Source organism: Purpureocillium lilacinum, assembly GCF_023168085.1.
Source record: "Purpureocillium lilacinum CBS 284.36 DNA, scaffold_2, whole genome shotgun sequence".
In the NCBI taxonomy this organism is placed as follows: domain Eukaryota; kingdom Fungi; phylum Ascomycota; class Sordariomycetes; order Hypocreales; family Ophiocordycipitaceae; genus Purpureocillium; species Purpureocillium lilacinum.
Genome location: NW_027072112.1, coordinates 2,484,787 through 2,510,532, shown reverse-complemented (window position 1 = coordinate 2,510,532; position 25,746 = coordinate 2,484,787). Strand labels below are relative to the sequence as shown.

General features: G+C 60.3%; 6 protein-coding genes across 6 annotated transcripts; 4 read left to right on the top strand and 2 right to left on the bottom strand.

Moving 5' to 3' along the window:
* Positions 1-63: 63 nt before the first annotated feature.
* PLICBS_002538 (uncharacterized protein) lies at positions 64-622 on the top strand (the record flags this gene model as incomplete). The annotated part of the gene is made up of 3 exons (XM_018322227.2): positions 64-84; positions 278-461; positions 549-622. The coding sequence occupies 3 exons, from the start codon at positions 64-66 to the stop codon at positions 620-622; spliced, it is 279 nt and encodes a 92-aa protein (XP_018179707.1).
* Positions 623-1,452: 830 nt separating this feature from the next.
* PLICBS_002537 (oligosaccharyl transferase stt3 subunit) lies at positions 1,453-3,989 on the top strand (the record flags this gene model as incomplete). Its single annotated transcript, XM_065600042.1, has 5 exons — positions 1,453-1,579; positions 1,686-1,709; positions 1,781-2,455; positions 2,516-3,665; positions 3,719-3,989. 5 exons carry the CDS (start codon positions 1,453-1,455, stop codon positions 3,987-3,989), a joined length of 2,247 nt encoding a protein of 748 aa, XP_065456114.1.
* Positions 3,990-7,230: 3,241 nt separating this feature from the next.
* On the top strand, positions 7,231-8,159 carry PLICBS_002536 (uncharacterized protein; the record flags this gene model as incomplete). Its single annotated transcript, XM_065600041.1, has 3 exons — positions 7,231-7,482; positions 7,537-7,924; positions 8,005-8,159. The coding sequence occupies 3 exons, from the start codon at positions 7,231-7,233 to the stop codon at positions 8,157-8,159; spliced, it is 795 nt and encodes a 264-aa protein (XP_065456113.1).
* Positions 8,160-8,860: 701 nt separating this feature from the next.
* PLICBS_002535 (uncharacterized protein) lies at positions 8,861-12,620 on the bottom strand (the record flags this gene model as incomplete). The annotated part of the gene is made up of 3 exons (XM_065600040.1): positions 8,861-11,434; positions 11,488-12,521; positions 12,596-12,620. The coding sequence occupies 3 exons, from the start codon at positions 12,618-12,620 to the stop codon at positions 8,861-8,863; spliced, it is 3,633 nt and encodes a 1,210-aa protein (XP_065456112.1).
* Positions 12,621-14,200: 1,580 nt separating this feature from the next.
* On the bottom strand, positions 14,201-17,722 carry PLICBS_002534 (uncharacterized protein; the record flags this gene model as incomplete). The annotated part of the gene is made up of 3 exons (XM_065600039.1): positions 14,201-17,034; positions 17,081-17,242; positions 17,299-17,722. 3 exons carry the CDS (start codon positions 17,720-17,722, stop codon positions 14,201-14,203), a joined length of 3,420 nt encoding a protein of 1,139 aa, XP_065456111.1.
* A 6,357-nt stretch (positions 17,723-24,079) lies between these two features.
* On the top strand, positions 24,080-25,335 carry PLICBS_002533 (uncharacterized protein; the record flags this gene model as incomplete). Its single annotated transcript, XM_018322224.2, has 3 exons — positions 24,080-24,504; positions 24,556-25,220; positions 25,280-25,335. The coding sequence occupies 3 exons, from the start codon at positions 24,080-24,082 to the stop codon at positions 25,333-25,335; spliced, it is 1,146 nt and encodes a 381-aa protein (XP_018179704.2).
* Positions 25,336-25,746: the final 411 nt, after the last annotated feature.

Here is a 25,746-nt window from a genome sequence, read left to right as displayed (position 1 = left end):
CCATTGCCGGCCCCCGACCTCCGTCCTCAACTTCGGATCGCATCCCATAGCCATCGCGCCGCAATGTCGTCGACAGGAGTCAACGTTGGTCCCCCTCCGCATTCGCCCCGACCGTGCTCTCGGCGACGGCAGTTACCCTCCACCCGCAGCGTCGATGCGCATCTGCTACGCGCATGCGTCGGCCCAGGGCCGTCATGCGCGCGCGAAGCAGTGGCGAAGAGACAGACTATGGCGGCATTGAAGGACGATTGAGTGCTAATTGGGCCTCGGCTTGCAGGTTCTCCGGTGGTCCGCCCTCGCCGTGGGCGTCTTCTACGGTTTCTCGCACCAGCGGACGATAACGACCACGCAACGGGCCGCGCACGAGCAGCACGAGTACGAGCAGAAGCAAAAGTTGATAGACCAGGCCAAGGCCGAGTTCGCCAAGCAGAAGAACCCGCAGCCCGCGTCGCAGTCGGATGGTATGTCGCCCGAGCCGAGCGTAACGGACCGACGTTGGCGCCAGAACGTGCTTGCAGGTGTGATGCAGCAACTGACACTGGCAGCAGTCATCACCGACGTCGAGAACCCCAAGTTTGACCTCGAGAAGTACCTGCTGCAGGTGGCCAAGGACAGCCCTTAAGAGTCAGATAGGGTGGTACGGGATGGACGGCGATTGGATGTCCGTGACGGCACGGGCATGATGAGAAGAGGCGAGGCTCGTCTACAGACTCGAGCGACATGCCAAGAGTCCTTTGTCCTAGGACGGCGAAGCGGAGGGTGTACTATGATGGAGACTGCGAAAGGCTCGACTGCATAGACGTTTCCTTTTAGGTCCTGTGTACGCAAAGTGTACAGGTGTAAAAATACACGCAATTAGATGGCACGCACGGGCTGGCGGGTCTGGGGGGGGAGCAGCATTGGATTGCCTGCTTGAATGCCAACCATGAGACGCGGTGCTTCTTGTGTAACTCGCGACATCCAGTGCCAGACGTATTGCGGCAGTCTCCTCGAGCCGAGGTCTTGCAGTGCATTCGGCATTGCACAGCCCATGCTTCATGGTTGCCTATGTTGCCCCATATGAGCCCGCTAGAGGCCCATCTCTATCATATTACAGCCTTACAATACTGGAGAATCAAGTGTCGGCCAGATGTCGGAAACGCCGTTTCGTAATGACGACGGAAGCCGTGACAGGCGATGCGGCCGGAAAAAGGCCGGCCCAGTGGTTTGGGGTGATGCGCGTATGCGGGCCATCGACAAAACAATTGGGACAGCGGTCGGCCAGTTTCCGCCCCCACCAGCAGTTCCTTATTGACCACCCCCCTTGCCCCACCGGGCATTGCGTGTGTTGCACCCAGGTCTAAGCTCCAAGCTGTCCTCAGCTCCATAGGGGAGGCCATCTGGCTTCGCGGTCTGAGCATCTCCATTCACTTCGAGGCCATCGACTCGACCGACAATCGAATCTCGGCCACCATGACGGGCGATTCCCAGCCGCGCGCTGCCGGCGTGAACTCGGAGAGCACGAGATTATTGCTACGAGTCGTCATTCTTTCCCTCATTGCCGCTGCTGCCGTTGCCAGTCGTCTCTTCTCCGTCATTCGTAAGTGCTCAACCCCCATCGCTCGACGGCGCATTGCGCGACAGACCTGTCCCATTGCACCGCCACGGCAATCTGTTGAATCTCGGCGCTGACTCGGACTTCGCAGGCTTCGAAAGCATCATCCACGAATGTTGGTTTTCACGATTGCCCCCGATGATGCTTGACTCCCCGGCCGCCCCGATGCTGACAATGTCCCCTCAGTCGACCCGTGGTTCAACTTCCGGGCGACCAAGTACCTCGTCGCCAATGGCTTCTACAAGTTTTGGGACTGGTTCGACGACCGAACATGGCACCCTCTGGGCCGTGTCACCGGCGGTACGCTGTACCCGGGTCTCATGGTCACGAGCGGCGTCATCTACCACGCTCTTCGCGCCTTGACCGTCCCTGTCGACATCCGCAACATTTGCGTCCTCCTCGCCCCCGCCTTCTCTGGCCTGACCGCCTACGCGGCCTACCTCCTCACCAATGAGATGACCACGTCGCCGTCAGCGGGCCTGCTGGCTGCTGCCTTCATGGGCATCGCCCCTGGCTACATCTCGCGATCCGTCGCTGGCAGCTACGACAACGAGGCCATCGCCATTTTCCTCCTCGTCTTTACCTTCTACCTTTGGATCAAAGCCCTCAAGCTGGGCTCCATGCTCTGGGGCGCGCTCTGTGCCCTGTTCTACGGCTACATGGTGGCTTCGTGGGGTGGCTACGCCTTCATCACCTGCCTGTTGCCCCTCCATGCCTTCGTCCTCATCTGCATGGGGCGCTACAGCACCCGCCTCTACGTCAGCTACACCACGTGGTATGCTCTGGGAACACTTGCCAGCATGCAGATTCCTTTCGTCGGCTTTTTGCCCGTCAAGACGAGCGAGCACATGCCTGCGCTTGGTAAGGCCAACTACTGAACACCCTCTCAATGCGGCTTCTTTTCTAACATGCTCGGAATAGGTATCTTCGGCTTCCTGCAGCTCATCGGCTTCATTCAGTATGTGCGATCGGCCATCTCCGGCCGCCAGTTCCAGACTTTCCTGGCCACCGTCCTCATCGGCACTTTCGGCATCGGCCTTCTTGGACTCGTCGCCTTGACCTCGCTGGGTTATATCGCGCCGTGGAGTGGCCGTTTCTACTCGCTGTGGGACACTGGCTATGCCAAGATCCACATTCCTATTATCGCCTCCGTCTCCGAGCATCAGCCACCTGCCTGGCCAGCTTTCTTCTTCGATCTCAACATGCTCATCTGGCTGTTCCCTGCTGGCATCTACCTCTGCTACCAGGACCTGCGCGATGAGCATGTCTTTGTCATCGTCTATGGCCTGTTCGGCAGCTACTTCGCTGGCGTCATGGTCCGATTGATGCTCACCCTCACTCCCATCGTTTGCGTTGCAGGTGCCATTGCCGTGTCCCACTTGCTCGACACGTACCTGAGCACCAAGAAGCCCGTCAACCCCGAGGAAGCCGCGGCTGCCTCCGAGGCGACGTCCAAGAAGGCCGCCAAGGTTGCTGGCCTCCGTGGCAGCGAGAAGCCCAAGGTCGGCATCTTCAGCTTGGTTCCCAAGACTGGTGTAGTTGCGTCCCTGACCATCTACCTCCTCATGTTTGTTACGCACTGCACCTGGGTCACGTCCAACGCCTACTCGTCCCCGTCGGTCGTCCTGGCCAGTCGCATGCCCGATGGCAGCCAGCACATCATCGATGACTATCGCGAGGCGTACCAGTGGCTCCGCCAAAACACCAAGGAGGACGCCAAGATCATGTCCTGGTGGGATTACGGCTATCAGATCGGTGGCATGGCCGACCGGCCGACCCTGGTGGACAACAACACGTGGAACAACACCCACATCGCGACGGTTGGCAAGGCCATGAGCTCGCGGGAAGAAGTCAGCTATCCCATCATGCGACAGCACGAGGTTGACTACGTCCTGGTCGTGTTTGGCGGCCTCCTTGGCTACTCCGGAGACGACATCAACAAGTTTCTTTGGATGGTGCGCATTGCTGAGGGTATTTGGCCTGACGAGGTGAAGGAGCGAGACTTCTTCACCGCTCGCGGCGAGTACCGTGTCGACAGCGAGGCCACGGAGACGATGAAGAACAGCTTGATGTGAGTATCACGCCCCCAAAGCAGGAGACATGCGTGACTAACCGGCATTCCAGGTACAAGATGTCTTACTACAACTACGCCTCCATGTTCCCGCCCGGCCAGGCTGCCGACCGGGTTCGCGGTGTTCGTCTCCCTGATCAGGGGCCGGTCCTCAACACGCTGGAGGAGGCGTTCACCAGTGAGAACTGGATCATCCGCATCTACAAGGTCAAGGACCTTGACAACGTCGGCCGCGACCACGCTGCCGCCGCCGCGTTCGAGCGCGGACAGAAGAAGAAGAAGGCCGCGAAGAAGAGGGGTGCTCGTGTGCTGCGTGTTGACTGAGCTATAGAAGAGTTTCTTGGTATGGATATGGAGCAGTCGTAAGGAAAGGACAGCTACATGTTCCCATGACGACAGAAATGGATTGGGAATGTATACCAATGTATGATTAAAAGCAATAAAACAAACTGCATCATGGCGTTTCGTTGTCGACTGGCTGGTGCGCTTTGGCGAATGTGAGCTCGGGACCGGTGAATCGCGCCTGCACACATCTGCGCGGGTACTGGAGTGGACGGGCCGGATATCGCGCCTTTCATATCCCGCGGTAAGGCACCGATAGAGTTCAAGCTGCCCGGGACCTCTTCATCCATTGTACTGACCAGCGTCGTTTGCAGTGCTCGCAGCGGCCCCCGGATGCCCGGGCCTTCAAGCCGGCCGCTGTGCAGCGAGGTCTCAGGGGCAACGGAAGGCGGCCAGCAGTTGAACAGCCCGACACTCTGCACTGGCAATTACCAGCCGGGTGTGTTCCCTTTTCGGCAGGCAAACATGAGTGCAATGCCAAAAAGTTGTTCTCCTCCAGACTCCTACGTTTCGCTTGTTTCCTCCCGTCACCATTCTCGTGCAGCCACCACCCCCACCACCCTCCGCTTTGCGCTGCGTTCAACCCCCCGGCCGCCGCTTGGCCCTCGGGGCAAGCCGTGCAAGGATATTTCGCTATCGAACGGTCCAAAATTCCTACAGCTATGGTGTTTGGTAGGAAGTCGTTGCGGGAGCGCCTGGCGCAGGAGCCCGAGTTCAGCCTCCTGGGCGCGGCCTTTGACATTCCCATGCCGCGAGAGATGCAGCGCAGACAGAGGCGCCTCGACCAGTCCGACGACCATCGACGCGCGGCAAGTCGCCCAGCCGAAGCAGCGCGAGTGCCGAAACGTCGAGTCCATGTTTCGGTCGAGCAAGCATCGGGCGAGCAGATGGAGGAGATCGTGGTTCCACGGGCCCGGGCAACGCGAGCAGAGCAGGAACCCGAAAGGAAATCGCAAACTGTCACTCACGAAGAGGAAGCCGTCAGCAGCGCCAGCGAGATCTCCATGGACGACAGCGAGTCTGAGGTATCGATCCGCTATCCGTCGACGCCCACTCCCCGGCGTGACCGAGGAGCTGTCCAGAACAGAACAGCCCAGAACTTCCACGGGCGATCGCGAATGAGCAACACCTCTTCCCAGCGTACCGAGAAGATAGCTTCCTCGGCCCGATCGTTGCGAACGAAGCTCTCGCGCCGACTACGAAAGAAGAGGCCTACAACACCGGACGACTCTGAGAGACCCAGTCCTACTCAAAGCAAGTCTCATTGCTCAACCATTCCTCCGTGGACAATGGCCGGTTCGCCACTGCAAGGGATCCCGCAACAGCCGGTCTACGCCTATCTTCCAATGCCTCAGCACTCCTATCCAACAGGCCAGTATGGAAGCACATCACATCCGTTGATTGTCGCTGCGACTCAAAACATCCCAGCATATAGTCAGCCTATCTTTGCCGCGCCGATTCCAGCTCAGCCTCATCCCGTGTTTCCTGATCCCCCGGCTTCAACACTGGTACAGGCCAAAGCTCGGGATCCTCCTCGTCACTTCTCATCTGAATTGCACCAAATCCAGCACCACATGGACCAGACTCGGGATCAACTTGCGCAATCCCCTGGCGATGTTGAACTGCAACAAACCATGAAAGCGCTCCAGAGCCAGCTGAACGAGACGCTCAATAACGCGACCTCGCAACAGGCCTCAGTACCTCCCTTGCCACCCTCTCCGACGACGACCACGCAATTGGGTAGATCCAAGGAGGATTCATCCCCGAAAGCATCCCCAATCCTCGATGGCGGCAAGTCTGGTCAGGCCGGAGATGAGACCTCCGCCAGAGACTGTCTGAATGGCCAATCCTTGCCATCCACGCGATATACGCGGGAGGGCAGCCCGGGTCGCATCATTCATCACCATCTCTGCTCCGGATGTGGAGCCATCCGTTCAAGGCTGTTTCATGAAAAGCATCCAATCGTCCGTGGAGCAAAGCCACTGCTCAACTACTGCGGTCCATGCCAAGAAGTGAAGATTGAACTGGGCGTCGCGGACGGCAGACATCAATTTTGCTTTGGATGTGGAGTTGTTAGATCGAAGAACTTCCACCACAAGCATCCTGTCTTGCCAGCGCAGCCGATACGCCCCAACTACTGCAGAAGATGCAGAATCGAACTTCAAGGCAGGGGAAGCAACGTGGACGCATCCATTATCAGCTCGGTATGTCTTCTACACCACTCAATAGAGACAGCTGCTAACAGATGCAGGTTGTCGGTACTCAACGTGAAGCCGCAGGCGAGCAGGACTTGACACAATCTTCTTCCATGGAGAACAACGTCGGCGATTGTGGAGCCTCCACGGCGGACAATTCTCTCGAACGCGGTCCTGTGGCTGGTGGCCTGGACGGTCGCGGTCGGCGACGGAATAGGTCCTCTGCCAATGGGCCAACGGAAAGGGAAACAGTGAGACTGACATCGCCAATTGGAAGTAACACAAGCTCCCTGACAGGCCCGTCGTCTGTTCACCCCGACCGCAGACTCGGGTCAACTCAGCGGAGGGCAGAACGAACCTCATCGGTGCAGGCCAGCAATGTTGACCATGGAGGTTATAAAAAGCCTTACGTCGAAGACGCCGCTTCAGCTGGGTTACAGCGCACCAGCACCCGTTCCCGCTCTTTCCCCGTCGTCAGAGACAACGAGAATGCTTCTACATCGTTCACTGCTGGGTCCAGCAAAAGCGGCTCCCCCAAGAGCTGTCTTAGAGGTTTGAAGCCAAGCCCTTCCGAAGACTCTTGGATCTGCTTGCTGACATCGCCGCCAGAGTCCACGGGTAATAAAGGAACAAAGTCGGTCAAGAAGGCCGTCTCTTTCACGCCAATTGTCAGAATCCGATCCGCCAGTCCTGAGAAATGCGCTTCCCACGCTCCGCAGACCGACATCGATGAGGCCGAAATTAGCCCAGCCGATGATACCATGCCCACCAGGGCCGGTACATATGGCGACGATCCGTCACTCTCTTCAGGGATTAGGCGGGTCTCGATGTTTCGGGGCCCTGTGGATGATCGGAGTTTTGAAGACTTCCAACCAGGCCCATCGGCTTCGTATCCCGAGGCTGAAGAAGGCCAAGGGCGAGCAAATTTCGCGGCAAATCCACCGCGTGGTGAAGAGCCCGAGGCGGACTTCTCAAGGGGTATTTTCGGAAGACGGTCCATCTTCGCTTCGAGCGTCAAGTCGAGTTCCATGCCTGACACGTATGGAGTCGATCCAGGCACTACCGAACATCACTTCCGAGATCATGACAACGAACCTTCGTGTTTGGACGAGGGCTTTCCGCCATATACCCGCGGTGTGTTCAGCAGCTACTCTCAGGACTACGGATATCGAAATCCGCCCGACTTTCGCTCTTCCAGAGGAGTGTTTAGCTCGGAGTTCCAAAGCTCTTTGGGCGGTACGCACTCGATGGACCACACCGAGCCTGGCCCTCGCCCGTCCGTACCGACCAACGTCAACGAAGAGGAGCTTCCTGGGGATGCCGCTAATCACTAGGAACGATACGGCCATCAGGGTGACAGCTTCTATGAAGGGCCAAGCTCTGATCCGAACCTTGGGGCCAAGCCGCGGTTCCGGGGGTCAATCTTTGGAAGCTACTTCCACCCTTCATCCAGTCGATCCGGTAGCACGTCGCAAGACGATGGCTCTCACAGCACTTTCAGTGACCGATCGTTCCCATCGGGCAACCCCTACTACAAACCGAGCCGCTTTGCGCAAGCGCAGAACCTGTTCAACCAAGCAAGTCAACAACAGAGTAGGGCTGGAGCTTTCGCGGGCACGTCTCGTGGCCGGCCCATGCCCGATGATGCCATACCAGAGCCCATCGTCGAAGAGCCTGAGTCGCCACCTAGCTCCCCCACCGTGAGAGCTATAAACCTGATTGGTAAGAACGATCCTTTTGTTGACCACTGCTGAGGAGCCGAGGCCGAGAGTGCGACTGACATTGGCGGTTTACCAACGCAGAGTATCATCCTGGGGCGCTGTCTGATGTGTCAACCGAGGACGAAGACGAGCCACCAGAGATTGAAGAGATTACTTCTGCCCTTGACAGTTTCAAGAGCCCCCAAATCTCGCTGGCCGACAGTGAGGTGTCCGAGGCCGAAGTAGTCTGGGCATGAACGACCTATGAGTGGCAATACGCTAGGAGAGATGGAAACCAAAGAAGACAAATCACACCCGCGGCGAATCGAGCGCAACTGCCCTTACATATGAGGCGATGCAGATGTCGGGTCGCTTCGGGCAGAGCCCAGCGATTAGGGCATCGCTTGGGCTCGTACTGTTTCATGACAATCTGGTGACGCTACGTCGGACATGGACGTGGGGTTCTCACGGTGACGTCAGGGTAGGGGTATGATTGCGATAATGTCGGATAACGGCGGTGATGGGGCGGGCTTGAAACGAAGGTGCTGCGGTATTGGACATGGCGACAGACCCTCGGGCGTGGTTTGGAAACGTGGCCCATTCATGTTCTGAGCATCACATCGGTGCCGCCTTCTTCAAGTTGCAGGGGAAACATCCGTCTTGTGAGATCTCGACTGAGGTTCGGGTTCGCTACGTTGTTTTTCTGTATAGAGTGGATTATCAAAGATGTATAGAGAGGATTCACAATTCATTCATCTACTTTCGTCGCCTGCAGGGCACTATGATGAGGTGACAGAGTCAGGCGGCCGTACATGAGTCCATGGCTGACTGACTGACCTCCTCTGCGAATTTTGCCAATATGTAGTAGCATTGCACGCCTTATTTTGTACACCATCCATGACACCAGCGCCGCCGCACTAAACGTCTAATCCCCATGAACCCTTTGCTCCATATACCCTCACCGCACCACGTGCGAGGCCGTCGCCTGCGCTCTGCCTCCGTGCGCCGTGGGCGTCAAGCTGGCGGGCGAGCCACGCCGCGAGCCGCCCTGCTGCTGCTGATTCTGCTGCTGCTGCGCCGCGGCGGCGAGGTACTCGACGGCCTCCTGCCTCCTGCGCTCAAACATGGCGCTGCGCTCGCGCTCCAAGCCCACGTTCCTGGCGCGCTCCTCCTGCTCGGCCTTGGCCTCGCCAATCTTGCGCCTCTTCTCGACGGCGTCGCGCATGCGCTTCTCCGTCCGGGCGCACGCCGCGTCGAGCCTCTGCGCGAGCTGCGAGCCCGCCAGCTCCAGGCCGGGCCTGTCCTCCGGGCGCGGCTTCGCGGACCCGCCCCAGAAGCAGCGGAAGACGAGCTTCGTCTGGCTGCGCGGGTCCTGGCCGCCCCAAATCATGACGGCGTCGCCGTCGTGGAGCTTGGCCCAGAACAGGGACGGCCCCGCCGGGTTCTTGGAGTCCGACGACGCGAGGTTGTACCCGTTGATTCGGATCCCGAGGGTGGCCTTTGTTGATATCCAGAACTCGTACGAGTCGTCGTCCGCCGACGCCTCGCGCTGCCAGGGCTGCTTGGCCTTGGAGGGATCCTTGGACGGGTCCCAGCCCTCCTTCCACAGCATCATCTTAAACGCGTGCTTGGGCACTCTCTGCTCTTGCGTGTCCTGGAACACCTCTATGTTCTCCTTTGCCCGTCCAAACGAAATCAGGGAGTCTGTGATGGGGAAGGAGATGCCGCGCACGCAAGATTCGGGATGCGACTCCATGACGGCGATGGCGCGGTTCGTCGCAAAGTCCGACTGCACCGGCACCACGATCTGCGTGTCGGGAAGCTGTGACTGCTTGTCCGTCTCTATATCGATGGGGGCAGCCGTCGATGGGATGTCCATGATGTCGTCCAGCATCTTCCGGTCGTCCCGCCTTGCCCCCGGGCCAAAGGTTGGTGGCGTACTGCCGTTTTGGATCGCAGGATGAGGACCCGGCGGGAAGTGCTTCATGGCAAGATCCCATAGCGGCGTCTTCCCAGGGCCGAACTCTTCGCCTCTCGCGACGGCTGCCTGGAAAAAGGTGTCGTATTGCAGCTGCGTCATCTCGGGGTAGTTGAGGTGCCACGTCTTCCGATCCTGTTCCCAATAAATCACCTTGTCCACCGGCTTGTCGACCTGTCGTCCAGAGTCCAGCCTTTTGACCTGAGGTAGGCAAGCAAGCAACTTGAACTCGGAGAGGATGTCCTCAGAGACATCCTCGACTCTGCCGTCCGATTTTAGCCGCTTGATAGTCGGCTTGCCCGGGGGCGTGTTTTCGTCGAGCTCATCGCCCGTCTCCTGAGAAGGTGGCTTGCGCTTGCTGGAGTTTGGATCCATTGATTGTGAGAAATGGTGCAACGAGGCCGATGGAGTGATGACTGCAGAATCCTTGCCCCCAAGACTCTGTGAGGCGACATTCTCTACCAGGCTCTGGAGCTGGTCTGCAGACTGGTTCGGGTATATAGACGTTGCGTTGTAGTGGAACGCCTGTCTGTTCCTCCCTTTAATGGTGTCAGAGTCTCCGGAGTCGTAGGCTTCGTCCCCGTGAGAGTCCAGGATCTCTGTCTCGCCCATGCTTGCGTCTCCAGAGGGTAGATTGAGGTAGCCGGACGGAATGACTCCGGAGCTGCCTATGGCTGACACGCCGACCTCTCCGAATAGCCGGGGCGCTGGGTCGTCCGCGTTCTCTTTCTCGGATTCTTCATCCATGGAGTCGCTTACCCTATCGTCATCGAAGTCCACCGGCGGTCGGAACTGAGACGGCTCGATGATGATGTCTTCGTCGTCCGTAATCTCATCGTACGATTGTGAGGCTTGTATCGTCGAACCCTGGCCGCCGAGCCACACGTGATTCTCGAGGTCAGGGATGCTCGCGCGGTTCTCAGGTCTCCGTTGCAGCATCCGACGAAGGAAGTCGGTGCCCTGCCCCGACACTCCGTACTGCTGTAAAGGCGTGATGTCAAGTGGCGTGGTCATGATCTTGTGCAGCAGCTCTGAGTAGCTGATGCCGGATTTGACAGGATACGGAGGCGACCCTGTCATGGTGTAAAACAAGACGCCGCCGAGCGACCAAATGTCGACTGCGTGATTGTACCTCTGGCCGGGCACGCGACGCATCTTCTTGCCGCGGTTCCTAACGCCGTTGTCGTCGTACTCGGCATACTCGGTGTACACTTCAGGGGCGCAGTACAGCAGGGTGCCACAAAACGTCCGCAGGAATGTCTGTTCCGTGTCGACTACTTTGGACAGCCCGAAGTCAGTCAGCTTCACTTCGAGGGGCTCGATGGTGTTGATGAGGATGTTGTCTGGCTTGACGTCTCGGTGGGTGATATTGTTGGTATGGAGATACCCGAGCGCGCTGAGGAGCTGCTTTGACATGGTCTGCGTCATGTCCTCCGGGAACGCGCCCTCGTCGGAGATGATCTTGCCGAGGTCTCCGCCTGGGATGTACTCCATGATGATGATGAGGAGCCGGTCATCCCACTCGATGTTCTCCATGTACCGCACAATGTTTGGCTTGTAGTTTGTTAGCTGCCGTAGCCCAGACGAAACATGGCTCTCTCACTCACATGCTGGACCCGACGCATAATCTTCATCTCATTTTCCACTTTCTGATCGAGCACTCCATTCTTAATGAAGCGACGCTTCTCCAGCTCCTTTGCCGCGTACGGCTTACCGTCGTACTTGGACGTGACCTTGTACACGACGGCGAAGGCGCCCTTGCCGATGGTGCCTATCCTGTTGTACTTGCCCGAGCCGGTCCACTCCCGCCGCATGACGTTCTGCGCCTCTCTGCGCTTCGATGGCGAAGGCTGCGGGGACTGCGCCGGCGGCTCGAAGCCCACTCTACGGGCGATCGGATCACCAGGCGGCTTGAACAGGTCGACATGACCACCGGTGCGCGCGGCTGGGGGTGCGAGCCCCTGCGTGGGGGCCGGAGCAGCGTCCGTCTTCAGCCGATGCCTCGCAAAGTATTCCTCAACCTTTTGCTGATAGGCCGTGACATACTCGTCGTCTCGCCGGGGAACGCGAACCCGGAACGTCAGGTCCCGGTCTTCATCGTGGAGGAGCAACTTGATGAGCGCGCCGGAGCTCAGCACCCATCTGGTGATGTTTGGGGATTCGCCCTTTGCGTGAGCGGTCAGGAGCTGCCTATCTACAAAGGTACCGTTGGTGGACTGGTCCTCGATCATGACGGCGCCGTACTCGTTGACGTAGATGCGGAAGTGGATATTGCTGACCCTTCTCAGGGGATCATTGACGAAGACAACATCACAGCGGCTGTGGTTCCTGCCAAAGGTGAAGCCTTGGGCGGGATTCTTTACTCCCGCCGAGAGGCGCAATATGATGGTGTAGTTGCCGTGCCCGCTGGGCTCCGACTCGAAGCGGCTCGCATGGTCGTCGAGGTCGTAATCAGGCTCTACCTCGTCGGCCTCGTGTCTACCGATGACGTACGGCGAGCCCGTCTCGGCAAGCCGCTGGACCTCTCGGCGCGCCGAGTCGGACTGGGGAACCAAGACGCAGAGGATGTCGGATATGTCTTCGTCGGAGAAGCCCGAGTTCTGCTTCCCTACCCGGCGAGGGTCGAGGACATTCTGAGTCGCTAGGCGGCAGGTGAGCAGGCGCGCGTACGCAAGGGGAGCCGAGCAGGGAAGCTCGCGTCAAGGGCCCAAGTACCTTGGGTTGGTTCTTCGCCGTCCATTGGGAGCGACCCGAGGAGGCTACGGCCGCGTGCCTAGCCACGGTCGCCACGAAGTGTGAATGGCGAGCAACGGTGCGAGAAGGGGAGCCGAGAGCTCGGCGCCGGTCTCTCCGGAGGCGTGGTGGAATCCGCAGAAAGGGACGAGGTCGTCGGTTGGTGGAAGGCGGGTTCCTGTATGGATGCGGCAGCAGTGGCGAGCAAGACAACAAGAAGTGACACGCATATGCCTCAGGCGGATTTGAGCGAGGAGGAAAGCGGGCGCAGGGAAGAAAGTAGAAAAGGGAAAAAAGGAAAAAAAGCAACGACTCCCAGAAGTCAGGAAGGGCAAGGATGCCGCATGAGAACAGGCCTGCAGGTGGAATGAAGAGAGGGATTGGTGGAGGCGATAGGATCGCAGACGGGGATGGATTGATGGGATGGGGGAGCCAGATGGAGCTGGAGGGGGGCCGCAGGCGGTTGGCGGGGTTGTTTACTGCCTGGCCTGACCCTGGAGCCGTCCAGCTCCAGCGGGAGCCCTCCCGGCGTCCTACGAGGCCCTGGACCGGGGCCTCCAGCGACCCTCCAGGGCGGCGGGCTCAGTCCATCCACCCATGGATCCCACCGCTGTCCCTTGTCCGCCCGGTAGGTTCCATTGGCTTCAGGTTGGCCGCTCAACTGCATCAACCGCTGAGAGTTGCCACGAGGCAACCAGCCCATCCCACTGGACGAGAGCCTCCCGCAGCTGGCAGAGGTCGCCTGTTGATCCGCCGGCAGTGCCGCTCCGTGCCAATCCACCCGATGCACCCGCCGCCTGCGCTCGACTGCCCGACCGTTGGCCCTCAGCACTCCAGGGCCGCTGCACAAACACCAACGAGGTGCCCGTTCGCCAACGTCACGCCGTCCCCGACACGCAGGCACAGGCATCACGCGACATGCCCGTCGGTCGACCCCGTCACGCGCCACATCGGCGCGTCCGCACCGACGCGAAAATGCCCAGGCCATGCATCTTAGTTCCCTCCGTGGTCAGCTGCCGCCAGGGGGAAACGCGTACCGTCCCTCGCAGGTCGCCCAGGCGACACCGCCTTCATCATTGAGCGAGGTCCCTCCACAATGTGTTATATGCAATCAGCGTCATCATGACGCCCCAGGTCAATACAGGTACGCAGGCGCATGGTCCGGGACCAGCAGTCAACATAAAAAGTACGGCACTTGTTTGGTGCCATCTATTCCAGACTAGATACAGAGAATAGAGAGATATGAAAATGCAGTCAAGCCACCCAAATGTGCCCGGGTCGGCAGATTCTATCATGCTCTTGGTCGTTCGAGAGAGACGGGTGATCCTGCTGAGGCCGGCCACCTGGCCCGTCCACAGGACACCGAAATGGTGGCCGCGGTCAGTACCCATGCCATAAAAATCGAACCTGAGATGCCTTGTATCCATGAGGCTATCGTGTAAGCCAACCTTCGCCCAAACGCCAGCTCGTGTGTCAAATGCACCAGATGCCTCGTCTTGCATGCCCATCCCAAACTATGCTGCTTTTCCGCATTCGCCTCAGCCTCAGTGGTGCCTCTCTCAACGAGCCCCCGCCAGTCCAGGTCCCCTAGAAGGCTTGGCCCTGATATTGCGGCGGCACGTTCCGCGGGTTCTGTCCCGCCCCCGGCCCGGAGCCATACTGTCCCTGAGGTGGCGGCTGCGCACCGGGGCCCAGCGGGCGCGAGAAGCTCCCCCCTGAGCCGCCCGGTGGGCTCATGGGACCGCCGTGCTGGGGTGGCGGCGGCGCACCTCCCCGGTACGGCGGCTGGGGACTAGGTGTCCTCGGGCCCATGCCTTGGGGCCCAGGCCCTGCTGCAAGACCTCCGCCATGGGTATAATGCGGCGGAGAAGCCCCTGACCGATGTTGTACATACTGTTCTGGTGTCAGCCCTTGTTTTCCTGATCCGGCGTGCGAGCCGCCCGGCTGCCACGCCATGGTTCGCTTCGCCCTCTCCTCCGAATCCTGTCTCGCGTGATGAAGCTGCGGTCCAGGGGACTGACGTCCGGCAAAGTGCGATCCTTGCTCTGGCATATACGGTCTTCTTGCTTGATCATGGATGCCGGGTTCAGCAGGCCCAGGAGCCGCCTGGCGAGGCGCAGGGGTTGCTCCGTAGTTAATAGTTGGGCCAAAATTTACCTCTGGAATGTCAAATCCCGGTTTTGGAATCGGTGACTCTGCTCCGCCGACCGTCTTCATGACGCCAGCCCTGGGCCGGTCTGCGGAAGGCCGCCCATCACTCCCATAGTCGGGGCCTCCACCGTATTGGTTATTGGGCCCTCCAGGCCCCCAGCCCTGTTGCTGAGGCGGCACGGGCCGTCGCTGAGTGGGTGGGCCCCGAAACGAATCGGAGACATAGTGCTCGATGATGTCGTTGGGGGTTAAACTTTGGTGCGTCCCAGCGGGGAGCGGCTTGCGATGAGGCTGGCCCTGGTTCGGCGGCGGTCCTCCCCTCCCTTGCGATCCAGGATAAGGTCGAGCGTTCCCGTACGGGTCTTGCTGGGGAGGGCGCTGGTTTGGTGGCCTCCCTCGCCCCTGTGCTGACATAGGCCCGCCCGGTCCGCCTGGGGGACCGCGATATTGATCTGGTCGAGAACCAGGCTGCTGCGGATTAGGCGGCTGTGGCCCACGACCGTCCGATGTATGCGGCCTAGCAGAGTTCGGGTCATTGGGGTATAGGCTGGGGGATCCCTGCGGCATTGGTGACCGAGAACGCTGGGTGCCAGGCCCGTAAGGCCCCGGGGGCTGTCTACCAGACGGCCGGTCTTGACCCGGAGGGCTCAGAGCTGCATGGGAGCGATAGTCGTTAGCAGGCATTCCTAAAAGGTTGGCGTGTGGCAGTACCGAAGGGCCGGATAACACACCGTCGTCGCCGCCCCTCCTTTGGGGCATGTCACCGGCATGGGCTATCCCGCCGGCTTTCGCTAGCTGAGCCAGCGTTGTGCTGGACAGACGACTGTTGGCGCGCCGAAGCTCGGGCGAGTGGTAGGCTTTGCTTGTCGGCCGCGCCTGGGATCCGTGATTAAAGGCCGGCGGTCGGGACACGGGCTCGGGCGTCTGCATGCTGCGCATGCCTCCGAGCTCGCCAATCTCCGGCCTCGGCGAGCTGCCTGGTTCGTCGTCTGAGCTGCCTGGCTCTCCGTAGGCCATCCGGTCCGGCAGGCCGCTTCTGATGGGCATCTGCTGCGACGGGGGAGACGCATGCATGGGGGGCATGGGGTTCCCATAGTCGTTGCGAAGATTGGAATCCGACGAATTGCGGGCATGGTGAGCCTGGACTCCGGCCATGGCAGGTTGGAAGCGATTCGGGTCAGCACCCGCCGGTTCGTTCCTTGAACCGCCGTTGAGGGAAAAGGACCTCGACGACCGTGTAGATCCACGGTCCTCGGCAAAGCCAACCTTGGGCTTGCCACCGGGAGCGCTGTTGCCAAAGCTCAGTCTGTTGCTTGATCGGCTGCCGGTGCGAGAGTGCGGTGACCTGGTACCGTCTTCAATAGCATTCATCCTGGTGCCGGTGGCCTCTTTGAGTTTCTTGCGCCAATCTCTTTCGGTCCATGATGATGTGCCGTCCTCGAGAATGAGCGTCGACACGTCCAGGATCTCGAGATAGCCATATCTCTTGTGCTTGGGCATCGCAAACATGAGAGATCTGTTGTCCAACACGCTAGCGACGAGCCTGCCTGGTCGACCGTAGAGGCCAAAGGTATCCCAGGTTGGGAAGAGGAAGCGCAGCAGCATCTCGAAACCGCTGACCATGGGGTGCGTCTCAGGCATGACGAAGATGAAGCCCTCGGTCGCTGACGGCGGATCCGAGTGAACCGTGACATTTCCCTCAATCTTCAAGAGCGTGGAGGCGTCGATGAGCGACTTCGCCTGTGGGTATATAGCGTAGGCTGAGTAGGCATCGGTGATGGTGGCGATGGGTTGAGCCTTCTTCTGCTTCTTGCCGTCCTTGCGAGTATCGTAGAATTTGATGTCTCCCTTAAGAACAGGGACGGGGGACCGGTCGTAGGGCGACCTCTTCTTGAGCTCCTTCTGCATCTTGGCGTACTCCTTCTCGTCGGGCGGCGAAATGACACACCAGCACCGCCTCCAGGGGACGCCGGCGCCGAAGCGGACACGGACCCATTCCTCTGTCTTAAAGCGAGCGCGCTCCATAACGACGTTGATGTTGTTGAGGGTCTTGCCCTTGCCGGCAATGAGCGCGCCCGTGTAGGCCTCCTGCAGGGTCGAGTGCTCGTACATGGCGAGGCGGATACCCGCGGTCCATTGAATGAGCGAGTGGTGGGAGTTGAAGTGCAGCAGGTAGCGATTTCGGCCGGCAGTGGAAATGCTCAGGATATTCTGCAGGGGCTGCTCATCGTTGGAGCGTGTGGGAAGCGACTCGATCTTGGCGGAGAGGGCTGAGTTAGTGACAACACATCGTCGGGGGCACGTGCTGGGCGGCACTCACCATCTTGATGGAGGCGTCGGTCAAATTGATGAACTTGGGCAGGACTTCGCCATCCTCGCCGGCGGCATCGAGCTCGGCGGCATCCCATAGCGACAGGACGGTGCCGACGAGCTGGGCGAAGCATTCAGTCCATGTCCGGTCGGAGTTGGGCTTGCCCTCTGCAGACGGTTAGCGATGACGACGACAGATGGCGGGCGGGGTCGGCGGGACGCACGTGTGTTTTGGTCGTCGAGCTTGAGGAAATAGCCCTCCTGGTACAGCTTGTTGGAGTGGCTGTTGAGGAACGAAAAAATGGGCTGCAGCTCCGGGATCGTGTCCTCGTTGATGTCCATGAGGGGCGGCTGGTAGGCCTGTACCATGGACAGGGGCCGCGATGAATTGCGCTGGCGGGTGTACTGCGGCGGGCTGTTGTTATTGCTGCTGTTGCTGTTTCGCGGAGAGCCGTTCAGCGGCGTGCCATAGTCGGAGTGCGACGGGGGCGTTACGGGACGGCGGACGGAGGTGTCGGGAAAGGGCGAATGCGTCGTCGTCGTGGTCGTGGTCGTGGTGCCCGTGGGTTTAAAGTTGACTCCTGACGGCTCGTGAGGTGGTGACGGAGACGGGGACGGAGTCTTGTGGCCAGCCGAAAACTGGGACATGAAGGAGAGAACTGTTCGCTCAAGCCGTCAGCGCATTGCAGGGTACGGGGCGGCCACCGCAGAGAGGGGCAGCGGCATCATTGCATTGGGGCGGGCCGTGGGTATTGGAAGTGTCATCCGCGTCAGGGAGGGCCACCTGGGCGGCAGGCCTGCTGGGCCGGGACCGTCAGGGGGTGGGGGGGCTTGGGGGGGGCCCTGCAGGTGCCCAGAGCATCCATCTCAGGTGGCCCCAGTCCAGCTGCGCCGGCGCCTGCGCCCAGCCTGCGCTTGCGCCAGCCAGCGCCTGCACCAGCAGAGCACCTGCGTCGGGGCCGGGCTTGCAATGCTGATGGCATGAGGAGACAGGACCCATCAGTCTCGAAAAGGTACCTGTGCATCCCGCGCGCATCACATCGCGCACGATGGCAGCACCCGCACCGAACCGCCCCCCGGGCGCGCACATTGCAACGGAGCCCGACAGATGTGCGCTGCGCCGGCCGACGCTCTAGCGTCGCTGGAACACACTGCATCGAGAGCAGGCTCGCTCGCCATGCAGCTGCGCCCGGTCGGTCGGTCGGTGCTCAACCAGGGTCCTCTCTGTCTCTGATTCGGGCATGACGACCACTCTTGGAATGCGACGGAATTGGGGCCGTGCTCAGGACTCACCTCGATTGCGCCCCATGATTCTGGTGTTTTTCTCCCAGCGGCTTGGGATTGTTTTTGTTATTTGCCGGGGGCTCTCTCTTGGCGGTTGGAATCAACGACGGCCGCCGCGAGCTGAGCGAGTTCGTCGCTGCGGGTCGAATGGCGCGCGCCAACAGCCTGCACGGCCACAGGAGCAATACCTGGTAGCGCACGACGTCTCCGAGCGGGTGGCGGAATGTTCCCGGGGCTTGGCCAAGGGGCAATATTGCGCTCTGCCGTCGGTGCCGCCGCAGCTCGGAGTCTGGCAAAAGGAAGAGCGAGGGAGGCGCAAGGACGCAGCCGGAACGGCCAGACAGCGCGCTCGCAAGAAGGAAGCAGCAGGTGCGCGGCCAACCGAGCAGGTCCGCGACGGTAAAGTAAAAACGATCTGACGGGGTGACGAAGTGACGGACGGGCGGGCGGACGGACGGGATGGCCAAAGATTCGTCGACGGGGCGGAGCCAACAACGGGCGTTGATTGCGGCGTCTGTGGTTATACGTATCGTCAACCGAGTGGACGGCTTCCCCTGTCGTCAGGAGAGAGAGATGATGTCTCCAGCAAGCGAGATTTTGCGTGTTGTGGGCGGGAGGTCAACTGGTCGTTTTATTAGAGCTGACGGTGTGGTGCGCGGATGTGCCGGACAAAGACGCACGCCTCTTCGGTCCCCGGCTCCCTGGCGATGGGCGGCTGCAGTCGACGGTGCCAAGGGTGGTGTGCGTCGGTGCGCTTCTCAAAGAAAGAAACGACGGGGAGGGCCTCGTGGTGCTTTAGTACCGGCAGAAGCTTAAGGAACTTAAGGTATTGGTCGTGTCCGAGGCTATTTGCGGAATCAACGTCGGGGTGTGTCAGTCGCAACACCGTCACGCTCGCGGGCCAGAGGTCAGATGCGCGCCAGTTCGGCGAGACCACTTACACCCACTCGCAGGGGTCAGCGTCCGCTTCGCGTCTGGGGGAGAAAAAATGGAATACGGCGCAGTGCGATGCGATGCGATGCGACGCGCCCAAGCTGGTCCAACGGCGTCCGGAAAGAGCCAAGCAAGAAAGATCGAGATGTCCCGAGCGACTGTGAAGTTTTTGGCGAGTCGTTGGCGCTCCCCACAGACTTTTGGCCGTGTGTCTCGTCGAGTCGTTTCGTTCCGTTCCAGGCGTAACGTCACCAAGCGTCCGGTCCGCTCTGGGTCTGGGGTGGCGGGCGTGGCTCAAAGTCAAAGGGGCTGCGTCGGCGGCGGCAAGGGAGGCGCAAAACGTTAAATCTGGCAGCGATCAGGCCGTCGTCACCATGAGCAGTCCCGAAATCTGTGGGTTGGGGGCGCGAGATTCGCTGGCAGCTGCCGTGGCGTCGCGCTGGTCGCTTCGGCGTCGAACGGTTTCGGCGGAGACGACGGATCAGATTTCAAGCCTCGCGTGCCGGGACTTGGCTTGGGGGCTGTTACGAGGACGCGCACACGACTCGATGAAGCGCTGCAGATGCCGCTCGGGAGTGGGACGCCGCGCTGCTAAATAAAAGAGACGGCGGTGGAAGCATCCGCATCGAGCCTGCCGTGCTCTTCCCGCCCGCCTCATGGGTCCGGTTTATCTGAGGCGTCTCATCGTCATCCGACTACGACAAGTCGCGGCCCAGTTGCAAGACGCCGGGCCCCCCAGAGAGCCCAGACACCAAGCCCGCCCCAGCCCAGCCGAGCCAGGTCCGGCGCCAAACCAATCTGCTGGGTCGTCACCGACGTCGCTCGCGCGGGAACCCGTCGCCTTTCTTGTTTCCTAGCACCATGGCCTGCGAAGCTGGTTGGCCTGTGCTGCGTCTGCTCACCGCACATCAAGGTTGGTACCTGCACACCCCAGCGCACGCACTACCGTAGGCGGCGCGCGCCAACTCTCGCGGCCGCGGCGGGAGCTTCCAGTCCTGTCGTCCGTCTTCCTGCTTGTGGCCGTCGTGGTCGTCGTCCCAACTCAGCCACCCGTCGACGACCGGGGTCCGTGTCTCTGCAATTTTCCATGCGTATTCCAGGCCGTCGTCTGGCGCCTCGCTGCAGCTTACATGGCAAGTAAGCCGCCAGGGTCCATCCGAGATGGGCACAGTACAGGCGATGCGATACGAGCAGATGCCAACCGCTCGTACCCCCATGCAAGTGCCAATCAATCTCGCGTGCCTTTTTCCAGGCGGCGCCGTTCGCTCCGCAGTCCGTACGGGGAAACGAGTACGAATGCTCCGTTCCTTGTCAGTTCAACTCCGCCCCATTGGGAGAGTGCAAGGTGGCATCTTGACGACGAGCCAAGGCCCAACTACCAGCCACCACTGGACGGCGTGCCTGTGAAGTCTCCGCCAACTCGCTGCGGGCATGGTGTGAGGGACAAAGGGAGAGCCGCCGAGCTTGCCGCCTTGGCCCTGCGCCGATGATTCAGTCCAGCCGCTCGGCGCGGGCTCCAGTGGACCGCAGGTCTCGCGGCGCATGCTGCGACAGCTCGCGGGGCCTTGCTTCCACTTGTCGCTTGCGACGCTCGGTGGGTCTCTGCCGTCGGCGTCTGCCCGCCAGTCATTCTTGCTCGGCATCGCTCGCCGTCGCTCGTTCGGCGTCTCGCTGGAGAGTCTTGAAACATGTCCTGCGTGGATTCCCGGTCTCGCCGCTTGTCGCAAGACGAGCCCCTGGCGCCAGATCTGCGAAACGCCGTGGTCTTGCGCAGAATTCTAGATGGCGAGGGCGCGCGGTGAGACGAGGCGAGGCAAGCAAGAGGGACGCCGTGCGTGGGTTGGTGATGAGTCGCGGAGAGCGGGCGCCGCTATGCACCTTCGGGAAGCAACAAAGGAAGATGTGGCACGTCCACACTCCTGCCGACGTTCCTTCCGGCTTCCGTCAGGCTATTGCAAGCGCCTTCGTTCGCAACTGCCCTCCTAGGACCTTGTCTGCAGAGGACTGGTAGGAAATCAGAGAGACAACTGTGCACAGCGCCTGTATAGGCCAGAGTAAGCAACCATGCTGCAGCACATCCGCTCCTTCCAGACCACCACCAAGCGCATTTTCGGAAGGTGTGTCTTTCCATAGTGCCGCCGGCAGCTGCGGACTGCCTGTCCCTCTGCTGGACGCAGAGCCACCATGAGGGCATAATCTGCTCAGTAAGAAACGTGCGCTTCTAGCCCACCGCTTCAGTCTGGCTATTGCTGCAGCTACTTATCTCCACGTCTGGATGCAAGTGAGGTACATACTATAGTACCGTACTGACCGTACCCTCGTGCGTCACCTTGTTATCCATGTCCGACCGTTAGTCCATGCAGGAACTGCATCGTGCCTCTGGTCGTGCGAGAGCAAAAAATGTCTCTCATCCTTTGCACCCGCCTGGTGCATACGAACAGCCTATTTGCCCCTCCGACCATCCCCAGTGCCTCCCAACCGCGTCCTTTTTTTTGCGACTCTCGCATCGCCTAGCGCCGCCAGTGCAGCATCGCCCGGGGCCGCCGAGAGGCCAGCGGACCAAGACAGCCCAAGCTCCGCCGCGATTGCCAATCTCTTTGCCAACAGAAAGGCACCAGGGCATGGACGGCATCTGACTTCTCCGCAGTTACAGTACGGAGTGGTCGCCAAGCTATCTAGTAAAGGTAACGCGCCGCCCGCTGGTCTGTTGGAAAAGCACCTGCACCTCAGAGAAGCGCACCGCAAGGGCCCCGGCCAATCCACTTGGCACCGCCCGTACGTCGTCTGCTTGAACAGCCACCCCAATTTTTGTCTTTCTTGGCCATGCGCCGACTCGTTCGGCGACCATTTACCCGCCGGCTTGCGCGGCCCCGGGGCTTGGAGAAGTCAAGGCTGGCCGTTTCGCTCGGCTGCGTCGCCGTCCGGTGAGACAGATGACGACAATCTACATCGGGGCGCCGCTGCCCATCGCGGCATCACGGCCAGCAACGGTACTTGACGATCATGGACTGTGCGCCCGACGGAGTGCCCCGCGCCCCCAGCTTTTGCGTTGGCACCAGTCAGGTTGGTGGCCGTCCGTCGCCCATCCGGTCAACCGTCCACGGGAGTCCCGGCGTGGAGCGCTCAGGCCTAACCCAACCCGGCCGTCTGTTCGACGGGCCACGGTCCGGGGCATCACCTGGCAGAAGAGAAGCAAGGCGACGACGGAACAAACCTGTTGCTGGGCCCCCTCCTTGCCAATCCGCACCACCAAAGTCGACACGCTCCGCCGAGATCCAGGCAGGCAAGCCAGGGCTTGCATGGGCATGTGACGTCATGATCTTGGATCGCCCGTCTGGTCGGATCTGGCGGCGCTTGCCAGCCGCCCATTCCATCACGTCATGGCACTCGAGACTCGTTGCGCCTGTCGTTCGATTTAAGCATAAACGACCAACTGTTGATTCATTGAGTGGTGCGTAGGTACGAGAGGCTTGGCGGGCCTGTAGGCCAGCACGGCCATGTCTTCCATCTCGCAAGGCCCAACGCCAAGACAGAGCCCCGGTCATTCACGCACAATCAATTGCTTCATCCGTGTTGGTGAGCTAGGCATTGTCTGCATGGATATTGCCTTCTTCGCGATAGTATGCCCGTACATGCCGTACTGACACATGGCCATGGCGCTCATGCGAGCCATGCTTGTGTGGACGGGACCACGCGACCACTGCCGTAAATCGCCCGACACCTTCTGCGCAACGATGCGGCGGCTGCCCCTGCACGTGCTTTGTGGGTGGTGCGTGGGCATCGGCTGCTTGGCTGATCACTCAACGATGGGTCAAATGCTTCGCGTCGCAATCGATCGCTTCCGGCCATCGGTTGGACTGTCCAAAAGGCATCATGATGGTCGGGTCGGCACCGACATCCAGCCTCCTTGAGCCGCCAAGCCAACGTGGTTGACGTATACGAAGTACTTCGCACGCTGATCCCGGACCCATTCTCCCCAGAATTGATCAGCTCTCACTCCGGCACCACATCTGTTGAAGTTGAAGATCGGCTCCCGGAGCTTGACGATCGGCAGTCGTTTCAGCTCGGAAGCCTCTGCACGTGCTGACGAGGGACAATTATCCAGAATCGTATTTTACGGCTTCTGCTTGAATGCGGGTGCGGGATGTAGGGTAGGCCAAAAGGTACTCCGTACGCTGTGGCGCTATCAAGACGCGAGGACAGGTTCTGGTCGAAGCCGAAATCCCCATGGTCGGCTTGTTACTGATGGCGCACCAACTTTCACGAATGGAGATGCCGAAAGGCAACCTAAGCTCCTCGGACTCACGATCTTGCATCTTCTCGTGCAGCGAGCTGCGAGGGCAGAGCCAGAGCAACGAGGTGCATGGGCAGCCACCTATACGAGAACTTTTAAGTTTCGCATATCTCAACTCCGCAAATACGACCGCCAGGGCCAGGAACCATGAAGACACAGTTCCATGAGCCAACCGATGCAGGGGTCAACGACACGAAGGTTTCGCCTTGCTTGGGCGCGTCGCGTCACTGGGCGGTGGCTTCACGTCCATTACCTTATCCAGGCATGCAAGCTCCGGGCGTCCAATCGCGACGTCACGTGTCCCCGCCACAGGACCTCGCGACAGGTGATTAGCTGATTACCTGAACTGCGACTCCGTCCGGGCTGCTGGAGCGCCGGCCTCCGTCTCAACCACTTCAGCGCCGACCTCTCGATGGGCCAACCCGCCGGCCGCAGCCCAGCTTGCCCGCCAACGAGGCCGCGGTCACCGACCCAAGAGGTCTTCGCAGGTGCCTATGGGTGGAATGCGCCCGTCACACCTCGCATCGCTGGCGGCCATCCCGAGAGCTCTTTCGCGACCGCCGCGCCGCGTCTCGGACCCGTTGCGGCGGGGCGTCCGTGACCGGCGGAGCTACACCTCCTCCGAGTCGTCGCCGCCGCAGCTGACGACGAGGCTTCCCTTTCGGTTCGAGACGGGCGTTGGCTTGTTCGCGAAGCGCGCCCCGCGGCCGTTCCCTCCGCCGTTCCTCTCGCCCCCGTCCGGGTCCTTCTCCGACCCCCTGAGCACCCATCACCAGAGCCGCGACCGGCGGGCCTTTGTCAACGGGGAGCTCATCCGCGGGCTCACAAATGGCGACGATGCCGTGTACGCGAGCGACTTCTTCGTGTGCGCCAACGATGGGGTAGGCGCATGGGCCACTCGTCCCCGTGGTCACGCCGGGTAAGGACATCTTCGCACCATAAGCGCAGCTGCCATCTAACGTCGAGTCAGTCTCTGGTCGCGGTTGATATTGCACTATTGGGCCGGCGCCATCGAAGATGATTTAGCCAAGGAGTTTGACGAACCGGACCCCATCGGGACGCTGCAGTTAGCCTACGAGCGAACGTTGGACGCGACGGTCCCCCACGACTGGCAGGGAACAACAACGGCCTGCGGAGCCCAGCTACACTATAGAATGCCCCCGGAAACTGTCGGAGGCGGTCCGACGCCTTTTCTCTACGTGACGAACCTAGGAGACTGCCAGGTTATGGTGGTCCGGCCGCGACGGAAGGAAGTCATCTACAAGACCAAGGAGCAGTGGCACTGGTTCGACTGCCCGCGCCAACTCGGCACCAACAGCCCGGATACGCCGAGGCAAAACGCCATAATGGACTCGATGGACATCGAGGAGGGCGATGTTGTTCTGGCGATGAGCGACGGCGTCATTGACAATCTCTGGGAGCACGAGATAGTCGAGTCTCTCGTCACCAGCATAGGTGAATGGGAGTCAGGGAAAGGCACCCACGCGCATGAAGACCGCACAGGCGGCCGCAACGGGGGAATGAGCGCGGCGGCGAAGGACATAGTCGCCGCTGCCAGAGATGTTGCCATGGATCCGTTCGCCGAGAGCCCCTTCATGGAGCACGCCATCGAGGAAGGCCTCGCGAGCGAGGGAGGTTCGTTCGCTTGCCTGCATCCCCTGACGCGCTACCGAAGCTGACATGTGACCCCACAGGCAAACTAGATGATATCAGCGTTGTTGCTGCTCTCTGTATAAAGAACGACATTTGACACTGGACGCCATGGGAGGCAGAGCTCGAGGCGTCTCACAGACTGGTGGTTAGTGTCGGGACTCAGTCCACACGACGTACTTCGTACCAATAATCACAGGGCAATCATGGCGTTCGGGTTGGTGCACTGTATGAAAGCATGACCCTCAACATCAGAAGGCATACATATTATAGGCTCAAAGACTTTTCTTCATTCCACGTGCGGAACAGCTACGTATGCACGAGCAATCCAATGTTTGCGACGTTAATAAGCCTCCCATGCTGCTCGCTGAGACAGTGGGGATGAAGACGGCACCCCAACTTTGGTTGGGCCCCACCTGGACGTTGGCGTCGGGAGGCTTATCGCACGTGCGGGCTATCCCTGTCGCTGCGATAAGAAATTTATTTTGGAAGCTTTCCTGTCGCCTTCACA